Source organism: Rhipicephalus microplus, chromosome 3, assembly GCF_043290135.1.
Source record: "Rhipicephalus microplus isolate Deutch F79 chromosome 3, USDA_Rmic, whole genome shotgun sequence".
Classification (NCBI taxonomy): domain Eukaryota; kingdom Metazoa; phylum Arthropoda; class Arachnida; order Ixodida; family Ixodidae; genus Rhipicephalus; species Rhipicephalus microplus.
Genome location: NC_134702.1, coordinates 120,004,658 through 120,015,656, shown reverse-complemented (window position 1 = coordinate 120,015,656; position 10,999 = coordinate 120,004,658). Strand labels below are relative to the sequence as shown.

The window sequence follows — 10,999 nt, the reverse complement described above, 5'->3', positions numbered from 1 at the left end:
TGCGCCTGCGTGGATCTTCAGTCTTGGCATCAAAGGCAGTGACAGGAGGCACGCCCGCGTCAAAGCAGTGGTGGTTGCGGATGCGAACACTCGTCTAATTGCTGTTCCTGCCTTCTACAGGTGTTCATCCAGACAGGCCGGGGTCCCGATAGTGACTGCTGCAGCACCTGTCATTTCATCATCCACGTATCAACGTGGAACGTTGTATTCTGGATAATCTGGCCGCATCATATCTACCGTTCCCAGCATTCCTGTCGTCGTCCTGCGCCTGCGTGGATCTTCAGTCTTGGCATCAAAAGCAGTGACAGGAGGCACGCCCGCGTCAAAGCAGTGGTGGTTGCGGATGCGAACACTCGTCTAATTGCTGTTCCTGCCTTCTACAGGTCAGTTGGTTTTACGCAACCCTTGGTATTTAGCTCTGTTTTATACCGCAACCACTGCTGCTGCTGCTGCTGCTCTTTGTATTATTTGCTCGCTCGTGTGTTCACTTGTATTCTTCAATAAGTTTCCTGCTTGTGGTATCACAATGCCTACGAATGCCGAATTAGCTAAGAGAATCGAGGACCTTGAGGCAAATTTTGACAGCTGATTGGCAAAGCTCGTGGACAGAATTGTGGGTGACGTTACGACGAAGCTTCGAGAGACGGGATTTGATCTCGGTGCTCTAAATTCAGAGATTAAAAGTATGGATGCTGGCTTGAAAATGCTTAACGACATTGTAGAGACTGTCCGTACTCAACAACAGGAGCTTTGTTCTACTAACAAAGCTTTGAAGAATGAGAACGAGACTTTAAAGAAGAAGGTGGCGGACCTGGAGCAGTACACTCGGATGAACAACGTCGAGATCAAGGGCGTTCCTTCTTCCCAAGGGGAGGACTGTGTTGCCATAGTGCAGTCGATTGGTAACAAAATCGACTGTCCTGTATCGGGCACTGATCTTGACGTTGTTCACAGAGTGCCAGCTAAGTCTGGCCAACAGAATATTGTGGCCCGTTTCTGTTCACGTGAGCAAAAGAATGAGTTTGTTAGGAAGGCACGTAAGGCTCGCCTGAATACACGTGCTCTTGGTTTTTCTGGAGAGGGCACTCATGCTGTCTTTGTTAATGATCACCTCTCGCCGGATAACAAGAAGCTTTTTGCTAAAGCACTTGTTCTCAAAAAAGAGAAACAGTGGGCGTTTCTTTGGACTGATAACTGTCAGATAAAAGCAAGGAAATCTACTGACACCAGGGTATTTCGCATAAAATCAGAGATCGACCTGTCTAATATCTCCTAGTTATATCATACATTAGCAATTGTAGAGTCTATCCAATTGCAGGATGGCGTATATTTCACCGTCTGAACTCTCATCACGGATGTCTCACCCATGTAGGGCGTTAATTCACTTTAACGCTCGAAGTATAAGAAAAAATTATGATAATATTACCTCATTGCTGTCGGCCATTGGTCACGAGTTCTCTATCATCTGCATCAGTGAAACGTGGCTATGTGAACATGACAGGGACCTGTTTAAGTTTCCTTCCTATTCTTCTGAATACTGTCACCGAATCGACGATGCACATGGTGGAGCAGCTATTTTTATATCTTCATGCCTTCACTATCATAGGCGACTGGACTTGGCACTAAGTATTCCTGGTTGCGAATCGGTGTGGATCGAACTTCATGAACCACATTTTTCGCAAGATAGTAAGAATTTAGTTGTTGCCTGCATATATCGCTCTCCGTCGTCATCTGTCATGGAGTTCTGCCTAGCTTTAGGAGAGGCGTTGAAAACTGTCATTAGAAGGGAAACGGGTGATTATTTTAGGAGATATGAATATCAATCTTCTTGATGACACCAACGCAAATGTTTCTCAATACATTTCCTGCTTCAGTGGGTATGGTTACGAGTGCCTCATAACTGCACCTACTCGTGTTCCACTTCATGGCAATGGCACTATAATAGATCACATTTTGTCTAACCTCATTAGTCCTCCTGAAGCAGCTGTCATCGAGGTGCCTGTCACAGATCATTATCCTATTTATGCAAGCATAGACATCTCAAATAATAATAAAATAAGTCGATGCTTCAAGAATATTTTAAATACTGCATCATTCATTAACATCGTCGAGCAGTGTGATTGGTCGGCAGTTAAGAAATGCAATAATGCTGAAATAGCCTACCAACAATTTTCCTCTATTATTTCAAATGCAGTCACGGCCGCTTCAACATTAGTAGTAAGCAGAAAAAAGTACCTTGTCCCAATTAATCCGTGGTTGACACCTAACCTGTTAAAATGTCTGCGGAGAAAGGATAACTTATACAAAAAGGCGAAAAAGTGCCCTTTCAATGTTCACCTTCTAAAGCGCTATAAAGAATATTCAAATACATTAGGAAAGTTATTTAAAGCCGCTAAATTAAGGTATTTCGAAGATAAAATAAAGCGAGCCGGAAATGACGTTAAGCAGCAGTGGAAAACTGTAAACAATTTTCTTGGCAGGACTACGGCACATTCAGATATAACCTTGATTCACTCAGAAAAACGTGTGATCGATAACCCATCTGATATCGCGAACTCTTTCAATGACTCATTCGGCATTGATATTCCTCAGTCGACAGCATCCCTCGAACACACTTGTTCACGATTACCACATTCATTCTTCCTTTATCTGACGTCACCCGAGGAAGTGTTCACCGTTATCAATAGTATAAGGAATACAAGCGCTGGTCTCGATAAGTTCTTTGCTGCTGACATGAAACTGATAGCTCATTTAATCTGTGATGCATTATGTCATATTATAAATCTTGTATTTGGAACTGGGTTCTTCCCTACATCTCTGAAAAAAGCAAAAATTATTCCCGTTTTTAAAAAAGGCGACAAGCGTTTAATCTCCAATTACCGGCCTATAGCAATTATTTCATTCTTCAGTAAGGTCATAGAAAAGCTTTTTGCGGGACGTTTACGGTGTTATCTAGACAAGTTTCACATTCTTTCTAACAAACAGTTCGGTTTCAGGCCCGGTTACTCAACTGAACTCGCCATGATATCGCTAACAGAGGAAATTAAAAATGCTATTGACTGCGGTAGTGTTGTTGGAGGCGTTTTTCTTGACCTTTCAAAAGCATTTGATTCTATTTCGCACGACATTTTATTTCAGAAACTACAATCAATTGGTGTATCTGGCGTTCCACTAGAACTAATTCGTAACTATTTGCGTGATCGAGAACAGGTGGTATATGTGTCCGGTACCTTTTCCAACCCTAAAACCATAAACATCGGTGTTCCACAGGGTTCAATTTTGGGCCCGCTTTTATTTTTAATTTATATAAACGATCTTCCTCAATGTCTAGTACATTCGTCCTGTATACTCTATGCGGATGATACCACTATATTAACTACGGATAAAGACGTTGACTCGATGTTGTTTAAACTAAATACCGACCTGATAAATATCGTTAAATGGTTCAATAAGAATAAATTAAGCATAAATGCTAAAAAGTCAAACTTCGTTGTATTTTCGTCACCTAATCGAATTATACCTAGGAACCCCTCTGTCTTCGTAAGCGATACTCAAATTCATTCTACCTCTAGTACAATGTTTCTCGGGGTCAAATTAGATGCACATTTAAAGTTCAATTCACATGTTTTAGAGCTTACGCGGAAAGCCGCATATGCCATTAGAATATTTCTAAAAGTTCGCCCGTTCTTTCGTTTTGAAATATTGTTGTCACTTTACTATGCTTTCTTTCACAGCAACATAATCTATTGCATTTCATCATGGGGAAATACGTATGCCACTCATTTATCAACCATCCAACATCTTCAAAACCAAGCATTGAGAATAATAACGTTCAGTGGCTTCATGTCCGATGCATCAGCCTTACTCTGTTCGCATGGAATTTTATCAGTTCAGAAGCTGACTAAATATTTTCTCGGCATTCTTATTTACAAATATGTGAATGGAAAACTTCCGATTCCTTTGCTACACTCAAGTCAGTTTCCTCAGTCGTCTTCGACTCGTTTTGCAAAGGCTAATAACTTCCTTTTACCCAAACCTAGAACTAATTATGGCAAGTTTACTACAAAATTTTCTTCTATTTCCCTGTGGAATTCTTTACCTTTGGAGATCAAAAATAGATCCCTCGAAATGTTTAAAAAAGGCTTGCGTTTGCACCTATTAAATTCTTAATGCATGATACTATATGAACTGAATGTTATTGCATTTTTCTGTTAGTTTTGTCTCATCGGTACACCTTGTATAACTTATGTTCGCTATTTCGTGTTTATCTGTACAATTTGTATATCTTAAATTTTCTATCCTTACCGTAATAATGCTTGATATTATACAGAGTGAATGTTACTGCATTTTCGTGTTAGTTTTTGCATGCTTAGCTGTACATTTTTTATAACTTACGTTCGCTATTTTGTGCTTATGTGTACATTTTGTATACCTTCAGATTTCTTTCCTTACCACTCTTTACTATTACGTTGTATCGCTCATGTATGATTTTATAGGAGGTCTCACTCACAGTCTCACGACTTTGAGACCTCCTTCTGTATTTGTACATAACACATGCACTTGTATCACTTGTATTTCGATTCTGAATAAATGAATAAATTCTGAATAAATGAATAAATCAATGTCTCTTTAGTACTACCGCTGTTACGGCCAGCGTGAGCAGGACCTCGTCAGGAGGCAAACCACCTCCTTTTGTCTTCACCGCGGGCAATGCAATTGTATTGTCTGAAAAATGAAATAAATAAAATAACAATTCGGCCAAGTTTCTTTGTGCTTTGAAAACGTTTCTGTGCATCGTCGCCCGTGGATGTGCTCGGGTGCTCACCCGAAGGTCATGCGTTTAATCCCGGCCACAGCGGTCGCATTTCGACGTAGGTGAAATGGCAACATAGAGCCGTGTGTTGTACGATGTCAATGCACGTTAAAACTGCCAGAAGGTCAAACGTTCCGGAGCCTTGCACTAGGGCGTCTCTCATAATGATATTGTGATTTTGGGACGTGGAATAGATTCATTATTTTTCTCAATTTTATTTGTATTCATGTTATTATTCTTCATCGTAATTTTATTGCATATTATTATTATTATTATTGTTATTATTCTTATTATTATATTATTATTATTATTATTAAAAAATAGAGTAGCAGCTGGTCTACAACAGGGGTCGGCAACCCGTGGCCGATGCTGCCTTGTGTAGTTATGTAATCTACGCCTATGTAGTCTATGCGGATAACATAGGCACTCTTAAGTGGCCCCCAACCCGACGTCAGAACCCGTACCCTCTCTTTGTTGCTTCCTATCGAAAGGCCGACTTCAATTTTTTTACCTCAGAAGGTGTTTCGTTTTAACAAATGTTCGTAAAGTGTAGCCTTGCGACACGCGTGCAACAAACGAGCATGATTTATCTTCCAGTTTTCTACAGAATGGTAGTAAGCCAACTTTCTATTGTCAACGGCCCCTGTTCGCGATGCGGCTCTGCGGTGCCGGCCTAAAGCAAAGTGGCCCTTCGCAAGACCTTGCAGACTCCTGCTCTAGAACAATGGAAAGTGCGAGTTTCTCGTGAAAACAGGCAAGACCGGTTTCCGGCAGATTTTACTTGATCGAGCAGTACTGCTCAATCATGCCCTGCCGCGGTGGTCTAGTGGCTAAAGTACTCGGCTGCTCACACGCAGGTCGCGTGATTGAATCCCGGCTGTGGCGGCTGCATTTCCGATGGAAGTGGAAATGCTGTAGGCCCGTGAGCTCAGATTTGGGTGTACAATAATGAACCCCAGGTGGTCGAAATTTCCAGAGCCCTCCACTACGGCGTCTCTCATAAAAATATGGTTGTTTTGGAACGTTAAACCCCACATATCAATCGTTGGTCAATCATGGTGCATTTCATAGGGAGACATTGGAGGTACCATGCGTTCGTTGCGATCCCATGTTACAATTTCCTACCACGGCACATTCAAAGTGCAACTGGTGACGCGTAATCAGGTGACCAATGCTATCGGTGAATAAGAAGCGATCGTGCATGGTACACCTATCTACTGCTATAGAAGAACGATACTGGTGGTGAAGCATGACAGCGGGGACAAGAAGGTGAAGTCGCTTATTTTACCTGTCGTCACAAAGTTGGGCAAGGCAGCGATACTCAGAATTGTACCCCGCAATACAGATATAGAAATAAGTTTGTTGAAACCATAAAATACAAAGAATTAATTACATATGTGTTTGACGTAACGGGAAAGTTGGTAGATGCATTAGGAACAAGGCGAAAGAAAAGTATCCCGCAACACAGGTGCAAGAATACAAATGCAAGAATACAGAGACTGGAATACTTCTTTGCTTACGCGATGCTGATGCACCACTAAAGCATTAGAAAGTGCCGTGTGCGATTGGGGTCTGCTGTAATGGATTCAAAGATTCAAGTACACTATCCTGCTCGAACAGCTAACGAGTGCCATTCATCTCGGCATTCATACATTCTTTACAAGATATGTTGTTATAGAAATACGGTTACGTCAGTCACACCTAACTAAGAGCAGCTTCTCGATTAGGTTCTTTTCTAGATATCTCTTCAGCCTTCAATCAAGACTCGTGAATTCGGAACACGACTCGCGCTTGAAAAATAATACGGGAGCAGGTGCCAGCCTTAAAAGACAGCCACTGTCGTTGACGGAGGCTGACGTACTGCTTCTGTGATTCTCCCAAGAGCAGCATGGGGAGCTTCGCTGCATGCGCTCTCTTGTGTGGTTAATGAAAACACGTCCTCGCTCTTCCTGCGCCGCTGCAAGGCAGCGCGTCTCTTTCTTTCTCAGCACAATAAAGAATTCCTTTGTCCTGCGCAGGACAACAATAAAATCGCGGCAGCAAAACAACGTTTTATGTTAAAATATATGGTGCCCCGCCGTGGTTGTCTGGTGGACTAAGGCACTTAGCTACTGACCTGCACGTCGCGGGATCGAATCGCGGCTGCGACAGCTGATTTTCGATGGAGGCGAAAGTGTTGTGGGCTCTTGTGCTCAAATTTGAGTGCACGTTAAAGAACCACTGGTGATCGAAATTTCCATGGCCCTAAACCCCGGCGTGTACTATATTGATATGGTTGTTTTGGGACGTTAAACCACACATGCTATTACTTTTGAGATAGAAACACGTTTTTCAAGTGTATCAGGATACAGTAGGACAGAGAACGCGTAGGTATCTATAAGTTAGCGTCGCGATATCCGTCTGTTGTAATACTGCTGAGCCCTGTCATAGACGCTACAGTGATGTAGGCGGTCCCGACACCTGGTGGTACCGCAACATTGGAGACACAAAGGAAAAGAGCGAAGGGTGTTTTACGACAATACGCATGACGGGTCACGATCGTCGAAGTCAATTTAACGTCTCTGAGCAACGCTTACGCCGAAGGACACTGCGGTGGCGTCACTCGCAAGATGACAGTGAGCCCGCTACGCCTTTGTTTGTTCACTGTACGAAGGCGAACAAAGAATAGGTGAGTTAAGAAGGCACGAACTCTAATATAGGGAAGGGTGACGCTTGGAAAGCGCCTAAAAACGTAGATTAGTGACGCAGAACTATCTGTAGCCCTATCAAGTTCAGGGACTATCTGGCTATCGATGACCGTAAAAACTATCAATAGCGCAATCAATAGTAGGTTTGCGAGTACATCATGGTTATTTCAAAATCAACCCCACGAACTCCTTGCGACCTACAATTTCATCCTCGAACGCGTGGTATATGGTGGTGAAAGAGTGCAAGATTAAGGGCAAGAAAGTTGGCACGCTCATGTTCCCTCACCTGAATGCTTCGCTGACACAAGTTGATTAGGCTGAACTGTTCATCTGAAGGGAAGAGAAAGTCGTAAAATATGCCAGGACTGCGTAACTTCGCATTTATTTTACATCGTATCAATTCAGAATAAAATTGTATGGTAATAATTGCTCGGGTTTGACATTATGACACAAACATATCAAGAACTAAGTTTGACAATTGTAAGGTTTTTTTCATAAGATTTTTTTCGATGAATATGATCCGGCATTTTGATTGATATGTGGGGTTTAATGTGCCAAAACTACCGTATGACTATGAGAGACGCCGTAGTGGAGGGCTCCGGAAATTTGGACCACCTGGGGTTCTTTAACCTGCACCCAAATCTGAGCACACGGGCCTACAACATTTCCGCCTCCATCGGAAATGCAGCCGCCGCAGCCGGAATTCGAACCCGCGACATGCGGGTCAGGAGCCGAGTACCTTAGCCACTAGACCACCGCGGCGGGGCTCCAGCATTTTCGCTGTGGAAATATTTTTTTTCTTTACCGAAATATTCCGCATAAATGAATGGACCATTGCTGGAAGCAGGCTTCCGTGGATGCTTTGGCAATATCACTTTCCTGCGACGGTATAACTATTCATGGTATTATCAGTAGCATTACATTTATTATTGTATCCCGGCTGCGGCGGCTGCAGTTTCTATGGAGGCGAAAAAGCTGTGGGCCTGTGTGCTCAGATTTGCGTGCATGTTAAACAACCTCAGGTGGTCGAAATTTCCGGAGCTCTGCACTAAGGTGTCTTCCATATTAACATGCTGGTTTTGGGACGCAAAACTTTGTATATCAATAAATCATCCATTACATTTTTAATGCTACCGGTGGTGCTATCGATTGTACTATCACTGACACTATAAATAGTTTGTCGTTTGTAGTACTATCAATAGTTTCTTTACACTATTAGATGCTTCAACAGCACTATCGATGATATCAATATTCTCCTTTATCGATAGTTTCACGTCACTAACGTTCACTCTACGCGAGCAGCATTTTTCATTCCGACAGAAAAACCGCGTAACCTGGCGTATAGAGAGAAGACAGCAGAAGAGTTCGTGCGGCGAGAAAGGTAGGTCACCAACACGTCTGATGTTCATGGTCTTTTAGCTTATCTCTAGCCTAACATACCATAATGAACCCTCTTATACACGCACTCTTAGCTTTTCCCATTCTATCCTTCTCGGCGTTCGTTTTCGACGTCCATTTTTTGTGCTTTGTTAGCCTGGTTTAATATTTATGCAAACTTTGCGTTTCGCACCCTGCTAAAACCACGTAACACGAGCGACGGGGTTCGCATTGGATACATCAGGTGCCGCATACAGCCTTACTCGATTGGTTTTCGATTTTGTTGATTATATATTATTCTATACTCGTGCTTAGAAATGAGTTTAACTTTATGACCTACATATGTGCATGTGTGTGTGTGCACTCTCTCCGGTTGGGCTTCGCTGCTGCAAACTCGTGTCAGCAGCCGCATGGGCGAGCTTAGTAGGCGCTGGATCTTTATATAATTCAACGCTTGTGATTCAACAATCTATAAGGCAACGATTTTCCATTTATTGTGAGATTTTTCAAACATAGCGGTCCAAGCCCAACAGTAATTAAGATATTCTCGTCTACATTTAGGATGGCGCTACCTACAACGCTAAATGTGTCGCCGGAATCATATTTCGCAAAATAAAACGCAAATGCGAATTTTTTTTATTCAGTCCTAGCAGGATAGGCATGTTTCTTTTGGCTTTGAAGCATTCAGAATTATGCGGTTAAGAGTCGAAGCAGTGGTTACAGTATCGTGCATTTACTTGAGTGAGAAAACACCATCATTCATCTTTATGATGAAGAAAACATTAGTAGCACGTTGCGTTAATACTATGCGAAACTTAGATTCCCAACCAGAGCAATGGCTTGCACTACCGAAAACTTGTTACATATCTGTAGACGCACAATACTGTCTTTATTTATATGGCGAATAGTGAAAGAGTTTCGGAACGGTTTTTCACGATACCGCCTGGCAAGAATTGCGGATCAATACAAATGCAATCACTGAATGGTACATACTATGTTGCATAAGAAGCCTAAGTATGCTGCAAGAGACATGTCATTATGCTAGACATGAATTCCAGCATTTTATGTATATTTGTCCTAAAATAAAATTTGTGGAATAGTATGTCACCCGAGCGTATTCTTTCCAAATTAATCGTTGGAAATCAGCAAAAGCAGATATCACGCAAAACAATTATACAAGCTAAAGCGTATAAAATGAATTCTCGTCTTTCAGGCAATATTTTTAACACATACCTCGCTGCGCCTTTCTTTGGCAAGGGTCATGCAAGCCTGAAATATGCCAGCAGCTTTTTGCCATGAGCTCTGACCGCTTGCTGGAATATGGGTGGCGTGGGCGGCCCCTACTATGATGCTTAGCATGTTCATCGCAGTCTGAAAGAATGCAGTAAAGGTAAGATAATGCAGTACACGTAAAGAATACATAAACCGATGAAAGGGATTTAAAGATGTACCTGCACAATAAAGAAAGTGAGGTAGTCAAATATATTACGGGTTACTGCTCCTTCGTGCGTCGCCAACATGCCGTGAATCAGGCATTTCGGATCACTCATATTTTTCAGTAAAGGTTAACTTTCTATTTCTACTCTTCTTATGGCATGAAAGAATTGACAAACTGATCAGACAAGTAATAAATATATTGATGCACTTTGATGAGGCTGTGTGCTGTGAAAGTCGACGTTATAGTGTAGTGATAGGCTAGAGTGAGAAATGCATACCACGTGACTGACCAGCAGTTTAGCAAGACCATCGTACTTCTACTATAAAGGTTTTGCGCCGGTTGCAGAGAGCAGCCACCTTTTATCGAAGGCAGCGTGCCAAGTGGAACGAACAACCTTGACAACGTCCGGCCAGTTCCTTTTGCATGTTTGCAATCAATTGCGTAATTTCTTGTGTTGCTCGCAAAAAACAAGGAAAAAAGAAATAAAGACAAGTGAACTTGGGCGTCGCTTCACTCATTTTTGCGCAGTGCAACGATTCATTGCACACTGACTCAAAATCAAAAGCAATCAAGCTGATATAGATGGCATTGCCGTCAGTGATCGCTGGCGGTCGTCTGTGACTATTCAGATATCTGCACTGTCCAGGTCCTATAGCTGAAAAGTACGTCGATGGTTCTCCATGA

General features: G+C 42.3%; 1 protein-coding gene across 1 annotated transcript; it reads left to right on the top strand.

Annotated features, from left to right (window-relative positions):
• Nucleotides 1-685: 685 nt before the first annotated feature.
• On the top strand, nt 686-1,276 carry LOC142802924 (uncharacterized). Its single transcript, XM_075888008.1, has one exon. The coding sequence runs from the start codon at nt 686-688 to the stop codon at nt 1,274-1,276; it is 591 nt and encodes a 196-aa protein (XP_075744123.1).
• Nucleotides 1,277-10,999: the final 9,723 nt, after the last annotated feature.